The 13,335-nt window shown below is 43.4% G+C and overlaps 1 protein-coding gene across 2 annotated transcripts in view; it reads left to right on the top strand.

Moving 5' to 3' along the window:
• The first annotated feature begins 6,656 nt into the window (after window positions 1–6,656).
• The window catches only part of LOC140211145 (interleukin-1 receptor-associated kinase-like 2), a 73,501-nt gene continuing 66,822 nt past the window's right edge, over window positions 6,657–13,335 (top strand). For both annotated transcript variants that reach the window (XM_072280657.1, XM_072280656.1), the window contains exon 1: window positions 6,657–6,878. In XM_072280657.1, coding sequence (XP_072136758.1) covers window positions 6,779–6,878 — 100 coding nt within the window. In that variant the 5' untranslated portion in view covers window positions 6,657–6,778. The remainder of the gene's footprint in view (window positions 6,879–13,335) is intronic.

Consider the following 13,335-nt stretch of genomic DNA (forward strand, 5'->3'; position numbering starts at 1 on the left):
TTAATTAGCAATCTTGTCGTGAGAGGCCCCTTGGGTAAGAGTGACCATAATATGGTGGAATTCTTCATTAAGATGGAGAGTGACATAGTTAATTCAGAAACAAAGGTTCTGAACTTAAAGAGGGGTAACTTTGAAGGTATGAGACGTGAATTAGCTAAGATAGACTGGCAAATGACACTTAAAGGATTGACGGTGGATATGCAATGGCAAGCATTTAAAGGTTGCATGGATGAACTACAACAATTGTTCATCCCAGTTTGGCAAAAGAATAAATCAAGGAAGGTAGTGCACCTGTGGCTGACAAGAGAAATTAGGGATAGTATCAATTCCAAAGAAGAAGCATACAAATTAGCCAGAGAAAGTGGATCACCTGAGGACTGGGAGAAATTCAGAGTTCAGCGGAGGAGGACAAAGGGCTTAATTAGGAAGGGGAAAAAAGATTATGAGAGAAAACTGGCAGGGAAACGGACTGTAAAAGCTTTTATAGATATGTAAAAAGGAAAAGACTGGTAAAGACAAATGTAGGTCCCCTGCAGACAGAAACAGGTGAATTGATTATGGGGAGTAAGGACATGGCAGACCAATTGAATAATTACTTTGGTTCTGTCTTCACTAAGGAGGACATAAATAATCTTCCAGAAATAGTAGGGGACAGAGGGTCCAGTGAGATGGAGGAACTGAGCAAAATACATGTTAGTAGGGAAGTGGTGTTAGGTAAATTGAAGGGATTGAAGGCAGATAAATCCCCAGGGCCGGATGGTCTGCATCCCAGGGTGCTTAAGGAAGTAGCCCAAGAAATAGTGGATGCATTAGTGATAATTTTTCAAAACTCGTTAGATTCTGAACTAGTTCCTGAGGATTGGAGGGTGGCTAATGTAACTCCACTTTTTAAAAAAGGAGGGAGAGAGAAACCGGGGAATTATAGACTGGTTAGCCTAACGTCGGTGGTGGGGAAACTGCTGGAGTCAGTTATCAAGGATGTGATAACAGCACATTTGGAAAGCGGTGAAATGATCGGATAAAGTCAGCATGGATTTGTGAAAGGAAAATCATGTCTGACGAATCTCATAGAATTTTTTGAGGATGTAACTAGTAGAGTGGATAGGGGAGAACCAGTGGATGTGGTATATTTGGATTTTCAAAAGGCTTTTGACTAGGTCCCACACAGGAGATTAGTGTGCAAGCTTAAAGCACATGGTATTGGGGGTAAGGTATTGATGTGGGTGGAGAGTTGGTTAGCAGACAGGAAGCAAAGAGTGGGAATAAACGGGACCTTTTCAGAGTGGCAGGCGGTGACTAGTGGGGTACCACAAGGCTCAGTGCTGGGACCCCAGTTGTTTACAATATATATTAATGACTTGGATGAGGGAATTAAATGCAGCATCTCCAAGTTTGCGGATGACACGAAGCTGGGGGGCAGTGTTAGCTGCGAGGAGGATGCTAAGAGGATGCAGGGTGACTTGGATAGGTTGGGTGAGTGGGCAAATTCATGGCAGATGCAATTTAATGTGGATAAATGTGAAGTTATCCACTTTGGTGGCAAAAATAGGAAAACAGATTATTATCTGAATGGTGGCCGATTAGGAAAAGGGGAGGTGCAACGAGACCTGGGTGTCATTATACACCAGTCATTGAAAGTGGGCATGCAGGTACAGCAGGCGGTGAAAAAGGCGAATGGTATGCTGGCATTTATAGCGAGAGGATTCGAGTACAGGAGCAGGGAGGTACTACTGCAGTTGTACAAGGCCTTGGTGAGACCACACCTGGAGTATTGTGTGCAGTTTTGGTCCCCTAATCTGAGGAAAGACATCCTTGCCATAGAGCGAGTACAAAGAAGGTTCACCAGATTGATTCCTGGGATGGCAGGACTTTCATATGAAGAAAGACTGGATGAACTGGGCTTGTACTCGTTGGAATTTAGAAGATTGAGGAGGGATCTGATTGAAACGTATAAGATCCTAAAGGGATTGGACAGGCTAGATGCAGGAAGATTGTTCCCGATGTTGGAGAAGTCCAGAATGAGGGGCCACAGTTTGAGGATAGAGGGGAAGCCTTTTAGGACCGAGATTAGGAAAAACTTCTTCACACAGAGAGTGGTGAATCTGTGGAATTCTCTGCCACAGGAAACAGTTGAGGCCAGTTCATTGGCTATATTTAAGAGGGAGTTAGATATGGCCCTTGTGGCTACGGGGGTCAGGGGGTATGGAGGGAAGGCTGGGGCGGGGTTCTGAGTTGGATGATCAGCCATGATCGTAATAAATGGTGGTGCAGGCTCGAAGGGCCGAATGGCCTACTCCTGCACCTATTTTCTATGTTTCTATCATGGTGGGGGTTTGTACCTGCCTCAACTACTTTCTCTGGCAACTCACTCTATTTACACAGCACCCTCTCTATGAAGAAGTTGCCCCCTGGGGGCCTTATATACTGTAGGAAGGATTTTGAGAGAGTGCAGGGGAGATTTGCCAGAATGCTGACTGGATTAGCGAGCATGTCTTCTGGGTATAGGTTGAGCAAGCTAGGGTTTTTTTCCTCTGGGAGCGAAGGAGGATGAGAGGTGGTTTGGTAGAGTTGTGCAAGAGTATAACAGGCATAGACTGAGTGGGTAGGCAAAGAATTTTTTTTCCCAGGGCTGAATTTTCTTTTTCAATTTTATTTAGAGATAAAGTGCAGAACAGGATCTTCCAACCCTTTGAGTCATGTCGCCCAGCGTCCCAGGGATTTAACCCTAGCTTAATCACAGGACAATTTACAATGTCCAGTTATCCTACTAACAGGTACGTCTTTGGCCTGTGGGAGGAGGAAACCCACGTGCACATGGGTAAGAAAGTACAAACTTGCTTACAGAAGATGCCAGAATTGAACTCTGAACTCCAACACCCCAAGTAGTAATAGCGTCACGCTAACCCCAATGCTACCATGATGCCTACTACGAGGCACATACGAAGCAAATAGCTAATATGAGGAGGCATAATTTTAAAGTGATTGGAGGAAAGTATTGTGGGGGGATGTCAAAGGTGATTTTTTTTTACACAGGGAGTGATGGCTGCATGGAACATCCTGTCGGGGGTGGTGGTAGAGGCAGGTACATTAGGGATATCTAAGAAAGTTGGATTATAGAAATTGGAGAGCTATGTAGATTGATTTTAGAGTAGATTAAAAGGTCGGCATGACCTGTGGGCTGAAGGGCCTTTGCAATGCTGTAATGTTTTATGTTCTAAATCTTACCCCTCACACCTTAAACCTATGCCCTCCAGTTTTGGGTTCCCTTTCCCTGGGAAAAAGACTGTGTACATTCACCCTCGATGCCCTTCATGATTTTATGTACCTCTATGATCTCCGCTCAATCTTGTGAATGGAGTCCTAGCCTGCCCAAACTCTCCCTATAACTCAGGCCCTCATGTCCTTGCAATATTATCATAACTCTTGTCCGCACTCTTTCCAGCTTAATGATGTCTTTCCTATAACACGGTAACCAAAACTATACCACAAGTGCAACATAATGGCCCAGCTCCTATATTCAATATCCTGATATGCGTGGTCAGCTTTCCCAGCTCTCTCCTCTTCAATTTTCCGAAGCATTGAAAAGATACTGTCTACAAATTTAGTCTCGAATAAACCCAGAAACTCTGGATTTATTTTCCTTGGGACAAAGGAGGGGAGGTATATGAAATTCGAGAGACCGGATAAATAGCAGGATGTTTTTCCCGATAACTCAGGAAGCTTTATAAAACTCTGGTTAGGCCACACTTGCAGTGTTACATGCAGTTCTGGTTGCCCCATTCATGGAAGAATGTAGAGTTTTGGGAAAGATTACCAGGATGCCTATTGGAATAGAGGGAACGAGCTGCAAGAAAAGGTTGGAGAACCTTGAGTTGTTTTCTCTGGAATGACAGAGATTGAGAGGGGATAGAATATAGAACATGGAACAGCACAGTGCAGGAACAGTCCCTTCATCCCACACAGTTGTAATGAACCAATTAAATTAGTAATCAAACGGCCAATGAAACTAATCCCCTCTGCCTACACAATATCAATACAGAAACATAGAAACATAGAAGATAGGTGCAGGAGTAGGCCATTCGGCCCTTCGAGCCTGCACCGCCATTTATTATGATCATGGCTGATCATCCAACTCAGAACCCCGCCCCAGCCTTCCCTCCATACCCCCTGACCCCTGTAGCCACAAGGGCCATATCTAACTCCCTCTTAAATATAGCCAATGAACTGGCCTCAAAAAAACCTTCCATTCCCCTCACATCCACGTGCCTACCTAAACATCTCTTAAATGTCCCTAATGTATCTGCTGCTACCGCCGCCCTAGTCAGCACATTCCAGGTACCCACCATTCTCTGTGCAAAAAAAACATGTCCTTCGCATCTCGTTTGAGCTTACCTCCTCTCACCTTAAATGCATGCCCTCTAGTAGTAGACATTTCAACCCCGGCAGAAAGATACTGTCTACTCTAACTATGCCTCTCATAATCTTATAAACTTCCATCAGATCTCCCCTCAGTCTCCGCAGCTCCAGAGAAAACAATCCAAGATTGTCCAATCTCTTATTGTAGTGCATGCTCTCTAATCCAGGCAGCATCGTGGTAAACCTCTTCTGCACCCTCTCCAAAGCTTTATCATCCTTCCTATAATGGAGCAACCAGAACTGTATACAATACTCTGGTCTAGAGTTTTATAAAGCTGCAACATAACTTCTTCAATTTTGGGCTTAGTGCCATGACTAACGAAGGCAAGTATTGCCATATGCTTTCTTAACCACCCTACCAACCTGTGCAGCCACTTTCAGGGAGCTATGACCCTGGACCCCAAGATCCATCTGCTCATCAACAGGGGTTTTGCACTTAACAGTGTACTGTCTCCTTATATTGAAGCTGCCAAGGTGAAACACTTCATATTTAGCTGGCTTAAACTGCATCTGCTGTTTCTCTGCCCTTATCTGCAATTGATCTATAACCAGCTACTTTCTTTGCCTCTCTCCTACGCTCTCAGAGAACTAATAGATCACTAAATAAACGATAGAAATCTGATAGCTGTTTATAGGATTACAAAAGACATAAGAGTTAACAAATTTCACGATATTTGCCTGTGATATTAAATCTGATTCTGATTCTGACTGTAACATAGATCGTGTAGGCAACCAGTATCTTTTTCCACAGGGTTGAAATGTCTCACACCAGTGGCCATGCATTGAAGATGAGAAGGGGTAAGTTTAAATGAGATCTGCAAGGCAGGTTTTTAAAGGGAGATCAATGGATGCTGGGAAAGTGCTGCCAGTGGTGGTGGGTAAATACAATACAGCCATTTAAAAGGCTTTTTAGTTAGACATATGAATGTGAAGAAAATAGAGGGATATGTATATTGTGAAGACTGAAGGGATTAATTTAGTTCGGTATTTAATTGCTAGTTTAATTAGTTAGACACAATGTTTGTGGATCAAAGGGCTTGTTGCTGTACTGTACTGTTCCAGGCATATCAACTTGAGGACAAGAGGTTGAGAGAGGTTCAGAGTAAGAATATTTTCTTGCGGAGTGTTTGGAATCTGAGAGGTTGGTGGAGGTAGACTCTCACAACATTTAAGAAAGGTATAGCCTACACTTGAATTGCCAAGGCATAGAAGGTTATGAATCAGGTCCTGTTACAGGCTACTCCCAGGTTAATAACATCCAATTCACCAACACCTAGACATACAAATGTGTTGAATGCTATTAAGTTCAAAATTTCACTGTAAATACTATGTCACTTCATAGGAACGGCAGTAGTTTTCTCTCCCCCTCTCCCTCTCTCCACCTTTAGAAATTGTTGTGATAGGAGGGAGGAAAGGAGATTGCTTTGCTGCTGTTGTTGTTCTGCTGAGTTATGTTGGCGCTGGAAAGTTTGGCCACACTTGTGGGCTGCCCGTGCACTTCTTTAGGCTGTGTTGGTTGTTAACACAAACCATGCATTTTACTGTACATTTCAATGGACATTTGATAAATAAATTAATCTGAATCTTGGGTGTATTTTCAGCCAGTCGTTGCAATACTGTGGAGGTATAACGAGTAATGCGAGCGACTTTGTATATTTTCCAATTTATGGTCAAATTCTAATTAAGGACCCTGTTAAAACTGAATCCATGTGCTGCACAGGAGGGGCTTGTAATGGGGATTCTTACAGGTACTTGATAGGAAGGTTCTTGATGGCAGGCATGAATGCGATACGCTGAAGGGGCCATTTCTTTGCTGTACTTTATATCTCTATAACTCGGCAGGTCAGACAACATCAGTGGCAGGAGTAACTTTTTCAGGCGTTGACAGGGTCCGTGCCTCTGAGGCGAAGGGATCAGCATTAAACTCACTTCATCCTGCCCAATAGCAGGATGACCGACGAGCGCCAACCGCCAGGTCTGTGGTATTGACGCCCACGGGACTCGGGTGGCTCTACGAAGTACAAACACAAAAATGTTTTTTTTTAAATTTCAGCTATATTTCCAGTGTTCAGCCTCTGCGGTGTTTTGCTTTTTATGCAGAACAGGCGTCTAGTATGTAGTTTCAATGAAGTGGGGAAATGCTCGATACAGTACAGCCACCAAACACGTCGCTTGCTGCTGATAGCACGAACTTTCAGTTCGACATTTCCTCTTCGTGACGCGAAGGAAGGGTGCAATCTGTCAGACTATTTCCTTTTGAAATACTCAAGAAATCTGTGTGTCGTCCGGTCTGCCAGTCAGTTGGTGGTTTTCAATCAAGAAGGATTGAAGTGGATGACAGAGACGTCAGCAGAGAAACACAATGACTTCTCAATATTTTATTTATGACATTCCCGCCAAGATTATGGAAGAGTTTTATGTGGTGATGGACACTTTGGCTACTGGAGTATGGCGTCAGTTTGGTAAGTGATTGCGGGTCAGTTGTTAAGAATAATTGCCGCTTAAGCTCCGCCCAATTGGGTGAAGTCAGTCAAGTGAAGGCAGTCGCGAAGGGTGGTGGGGGGAGCAGTTTTAAAGTATTTCAGGAGCCCCAGACTTTTGGATATATCACTCCTCACTGTTTGAGATTGTGTTTCACCGATCCTTTTTGCTGAAACCCGCCTAAGCATCTTCGTGGTCAGAAGACTAAAAATCAAACACCATACCTGGAATTAAAAAGAGTTTGAAACGCTCAGAGGTCTTGGTCCATTTGCAGAGAGAGAAATAAATGAAGGGTGTACTACTATACATCAGCTCAGTTTCTCTCTCCACGGATGCTGCTTGGCCTCCCGAGTGTTTCCAGCATTTTCCACCTGATTTGACAAGAGTTTTTGTTTACACTGACTTCATTCACCATTATTCAGTACTGATTTATGGTAACCCGTGCAGCCTTGCTATGTCATTAGCGTCAGAGGAATTTTTCAGGTTTGATTCATGCTTCAGTCATATGCAAATAGGAAACCATGAGACAACCGGATGCATGAAGGAAAGCTGGTTTCTCCTTCCCCCCCCCCCCCCCCACCCCGCGCTTTCAGGACGCTCCCTATAATATCAGCGTTACTTCCACGGCTACTTTATTGGTTAATAAATTTTGAAATCAGACTTGACGCTTCTGGCTACTAATTTCGTTATATCCAAGTTCTGGTCAAATCGGATTTACCGATACAGTAACATTATTTATTTAACTACTTTGGCGGAGTTAAACTCCGCCGTGAAATTCAGGTATAACTGGGGTGTCAGGGCATCACTCCCTGGCCTATGAACCTTCGAAAGTGGTGGTAGACCACCTTCTGAAGGTCTATAGTCTGCGATTTCGGTATGTTGCTGCAAACCGGGGTGATTAGACGGAGGTAGAGTTATTAGCCGAAAATCCGTACCGAAGGCTTGTTAACTTTTTCAGTGACAGTCTCTCGGGATTGAGAATGGCTTGCTTGCATTCTGGTATTGATTGAATGAGAATCAAGCTTATTATCACTGCCGTATATTGTTAAATTTACTGCTTTGTGGTAGCAGTATTGTGAAATATATACTATAAATGTCATAACGGGGGCGCTGGTGGCGGACCCAAATGCAAGACACAGACACTGAAGTACTAGAAACAGGACTACGTGTGTCAACCAAGCAAGGGAAGTGGGGAAGAAACGACGCTGGACAAGACACAGGCCCTGGACGAGGCGAGGATGTAGGGCCTGGGCTAGGGCTAGACTAGGAAAGCGGAACCAGGACAAAGAACTAGGAACTTGGAACCTGGACAAGGACTCTGAGCCAGAGACTGGACAGGGACTGGACAGACTAGGCAAGGACAAGACATGGCAAGGCGGCAGGACGCGGGACTCCAGGGCAGGACGAGGCACCGGAACTGGATGAGGACGCAAAGCCAAGACTTGGATTTGGGAGACAGGAACACAGAGCCTTGGTCGAGGGAGACAGGAACGCAGAACACAGAGCCTTGGTAATCTTGGGAGACAGGAACATGGAACACAGAGCCGGACCCTCCTTGGGAACAGGACGTAGGGCCGGGACTCAAACACAGAATGCTGAACACAACAAGATGGTTCTCAACACAAGGTAGCGGCAAACGGCCAGACCTACCTAGCAAAGGTGTGGATACAGAGATGGTTCCCTACTCAAGGTAGCGGCAAATGGCTGGACCTAACTAGGGAAGGCATGGACACAGAGACAGTTCCAACTCAAGGTAGTGGCAAACAGCCAGACCTACCTGGCGAAGGTGTGGACACAGAGACAGTTCCAAACATCGAAAGACAGTTCCTTATCTAGACACAGCAAGGCTCCAGCGGTGGAACTTGACAGCGAGGATAGGCGAGGCTGCAGAAGGAAGGGGAAGGGGACAGTCCAGCCCAAAATCAGAATCGTGTGCCTCAATTAAGGCACACAACAGTATGAGGGAAAGCCAGAAAACCTGGAATACAGATCGATGGACCGGTCCGTGAACCGGAATGCAGGCTTCATGGACTGGACCATGACAATAAATTATGCTATAAATTACAATGAAATATATTTAAAATAACTAGTGCAAAAATAGTGAGGTAATATTCATGGGTTCATTACCCATTCGGAAATCTGATGGTGGATGTGAAGAAGCTGCGCCTAAAACATTAAGGCTCCTGTACCTCCACCCTGATGGTAGTAATGAGAAGAAAGGATGGCCTTATTGGTATGGGTCCTTAATGATGGATGCTGCCTTTTTTGAGGAATCACCTTTTGAAGATATCCTTGATGGTGGGGTGGCTAGTGCTCATGATGGATCTGACTGAACTTATAACCCTCTGCAGAATTTTTCTGATCCTGTGTATTGGCCCCTCAATACCAGATGATGATGCATCTAGTTGGAATGCTGTCCATGGTACATCTATACTAATTTGTTAAGAGTATTAGGTGACATACAATATCTCCTTGGAATTCTAATGAATCATAGCTGCTGGTGTGCTTTCTTCGTAATTGCATCAACGTGTTTAGCCCAGTTTAGATCTTAGAGATGTTGACACCCCAGGAACTTGAAGCTGTTCACTCTTTCTAGTGTTGACCCCTTGATGAGGTCCGCTGTGTGTTTCCTCAACTTCCTTTTCCTGAAGTCCACATTCAACGTTTTGGTCTCACTGATGTTGAGGGCAAGGTTGATGTGTGGCAACACCACTCAACCAGCTGATCTACCTCACCCTTGCATGCCCCCTTGTCACCGCCTGAGATCCTCTCGACAATTTTGTCATTGGCGAATTTATAGATGGTGTTTGCATCGGGTCTATCCAAAGCTACAAAAGCTCAGAACCCTGAAGTCGCTCTTGCCTTCCAGGACGGTCGTGAGCCCCGAGAGCGGGTCCCATTCGCACAAAGAACCAAAGTCAGAGTGTAACTCCAGGTCAGGGTCTTCAAAAGTACCTTGAAAAGGAAAAAAAAGAAATATCAAAGATAGAAATAGAGATGTTTCCAAAGATGCGAGCAAAGGAGTCACCATTTAGTGCCATCTTGACTTTGCTATGCCCCTCCACCCCTCAGACTACTTGCACGTATGTTAGTTAATATATAATTTGTTAGCGTGTTAGTACTCATCGTGTGACATACTGTGTGCTGCTGTGGAGGCGATAGATGCAGGTTCAATTTTAACATTTAAGAAAAGTACATAGATGGGAGGTGTATGGAGGGCTGCGGTCCAGGTGCCGGTCGATGGGATTGGGCACAATAACAGTTCAGCTTGGACTTTTTGGACTGAAGAGCTTGCTTCTGTGCTGTGGTTCCCTGTGACTCTAAAAGCTAATCGTGTGTCAGTGATACTTTACCTTTTATAAGTACTGTATGCGGACAACAGAAATAAATTTATGATGAAATATCACCCACAAACCTTTGCAGTGCAGACATTGCGTGACTTCTTTAGGCTTTGGCAGAAGGCCTTTTTATACAGCTTGTCAGTGTAGACCACATCCTAGGTACTCGTTTTCTTTCATGCAAGACAGATGATGAGTATTAATCTTCTATGTAATGTACATTTATTTTGGTCTCTGTAAGGTGTATACAGGGCCAGTTTTACAATATGTCCGTCTGACACCTGGACTTTCAAGGACTATTTATAACTCGTGTTCTCAGGATTCTTAAAAAAAAATTGCAGTTTGCCTTTTTGTCAGTCTTTGTTTCTGTATAGCTTTCATAAATGCTAATATATTTCTTTTTTATTTTTGAAAGATTAAAGATTAGCTTTATTGATCACATTTACATTAAAACATACAGTGAAATGCTTGTTTGCATCAAACCCAATCAGCGAGGGTTGAGCCGGGCAGTCCACAAATGTCAGCAAGCTTCCAGCACCAACATAGCATGCCCACAGTTCACTAACCCTAACCATCCATCTTTGGAATGTGGGAGGAAACCAGAGCACTCGGAGGAAACCCATGTGGCTACAGAGAGAACGTACAAACTCCTTACAGACAGCGGTGGGAATTGAACCCCAATCTTACAGTGGTGCTGTAGAGTATCACGCCAACCACTACACTCCCGTGCCTGCCCGTTAATTACTGTACATGCCTGCAAGAAAATGAATCTTAACAGAGTTAGTGGAAACATATACATACTTTAATTAAAAAATTACTTTGATCTTCCTTTTATTTTCCACCTATTTGAATTTGCACTTTTAGATTGCCTGAGGTGATAGTGGAAAACACATTCAATATTTAATCTTCAAAAGGAATTGGAAAAGTAGGTGAAAAGGCAAAGGTCAAAAAGAATAGGTAAATGACAGAAAGCTCCCTCTGACAGAAAATTGGTGCTGGTAAAATGGGCCTAATCTCTCCTCTAATATTAAGGGCTCAGGTGTTGTGTGAATCTTGTGGGTCTCCAGACTGTGTTTTTGTGTGGTGGTAATACTAATTCAGTCTTTCAAGTTCCACAGGAGATAGCTCAGTAAAAATTGAAACTTATGTATCTGTAATCTAGTTCTAAGCTACTGTAACCTGTTTATTTGACTCGGCACAGTTCAAATGCCATCTATCAATTTTGCTGATAACAACTGTTGTTGGCAACGTTTCGGATGGATACATGGAGGCCTACAGGAGTGAGATAGATCAGGAGATTGAGTGGTTTTGCAACAACAACCTTGCTCTCAGCGTCAGTGAGACCAACAAGATGATTGTGGACTTCAGGAAGGGGAAGTCGAGAGAACACACACCAGTCCTCACTGAGGGGTCAGCGGTGCAAAGAGTGAGCAGTGTCAAGTTTCTCAGTGTCAGCATCCTTGAAGATCTATTCTGGGCCCAACATCTTGAAGCACTTATGAAGAAGGCACATCAGTAGCTATATTTCATTCGGGGTCTTTTAGGAGATTTGCTATCTCATTTCTACAGATGAACCAGGGGGAGCATTCTCACTAGTTGCTTCACCGTCTAGCTTGGAGGGACCACTGCACAGGATCGGGGAAAAAAAGTGCAGAGGGTTTTAAACTCAGCCAGTTCCATCATGGGCACCAGCCTCCCCACCATCGAGGACATCTTCAATAGGCGATTCCTCAAGAAGGTGACATCCATCGTTGAGGACCTGCATCGTCCAGGACATACCCTCTTCTCCTTGCTGCCATCAGTAAGAAGGTACTGGAACCTGAAGACACACATTTAATGCCATCAGATTTCTGAATGGACTATGAACCCATGAACTCTACCTCACCTTTTGCTCTCGTTTTATTCTATGTTTTTAAAATATTTCTTATTCTAACATTTGTATGTGTTGCAACACACATCAAAGTTGCTGGTGAACGCAGCAGGCCAGGCAGCATCTCTAGGAAGAGGTACATTCGATGTTTCAGGCCGAGACCCTTCATGAGTCCTGACTTGCTGCGTTCACCAGCAAATTTGATGTGCGTTGCTTGAATTTCCAGCATCTGCAGAATTCCTGTTGTTTGCGTATTTGTATGTGTTTCTCTTTCTTCAAATCTTTATTATTATTATCCAAAATTTATAAGAGTACATCGAAGTAAACAACATTTACAATGTCTCAAGAAAAAAAACATTATTACAGGTTTCCCCCGCCATCCGAAGGTAGAGCGTTCCTATGAACAGTTCGTAAGCCGAAGTGTCGTAAAGCGAAGAAGCAATTACCATTTATTTATATGGGAAAATTTTGAGGGTGTTCGCAGACCCCAAAAATAACCTACCAAATCATGCCAAATAATACATAAAACCTAAAATAACAGTAACATATAGTAAAAACAGGAATGATACAATAAATACACAGCCTATATAAAGCAGAAATACTTTTCCACAATCATTGCCGGCACTGTTCTCCGAAGCGAAAATCTCACGCAAGCACTCTTGGCAGAAAATCTCACGCAAGCGCTCTCGGCAAAAACACTCTCTCCCGTAATACACTGTACTGCTGCCATAAAACACAACAAATTTCATGACGTATGTCAGTGATAATAAACTGATACTATTCTGATTATGTATTCCCTTGTATAACTAACTCAGCACTAACAGTCAGTCAGTGTTTAGTTGTAAATTACAACTGACATTATGCTAGATTACCTTATAAGGGACAGATTGCCAAACATTATTCATAATAAAATCTTTCAAGTATTGTTTCCTTGCACAAATACTATTTCCTCTTTGATAAATATTTATTTCCAATTTTTAAGCAGATTGTTTTGATAAAGTATGTTTTAAACAGGTATACCCAACCTCAACTTCACTAAATGACTCCACCATTAAACCCTCAACACCTAATTTTAACACTTCTTTTTATTCTTGTGCTCACATGCAGACATACGTCAGCCAGGGGAGTATGCAAGAATTAAGGTCAGATTGCTTTGTTTATGGGATGCATTAAAAGCATGCAGGCATATGTGCTTTTCCTCAATGATGCCTGTCGCAAAGAGAACAGAAC

The sequence above is a fragment of the Mobula birostris genome, chromosome 16 (assembly GCF_030028105.1).
Source record: "Mobula birostris isolate sMobBir1 chromosome 16, sMobBir1.hap1, whole genome shotgun sequence".
In the NCBI taxonomy this organism is placed as follows: Eukaryota; Metazoa; Chordata; class Chondrichthyes; order Myliobatiformes; family Myliobatidae; genus Mobula; species Mobula birostris.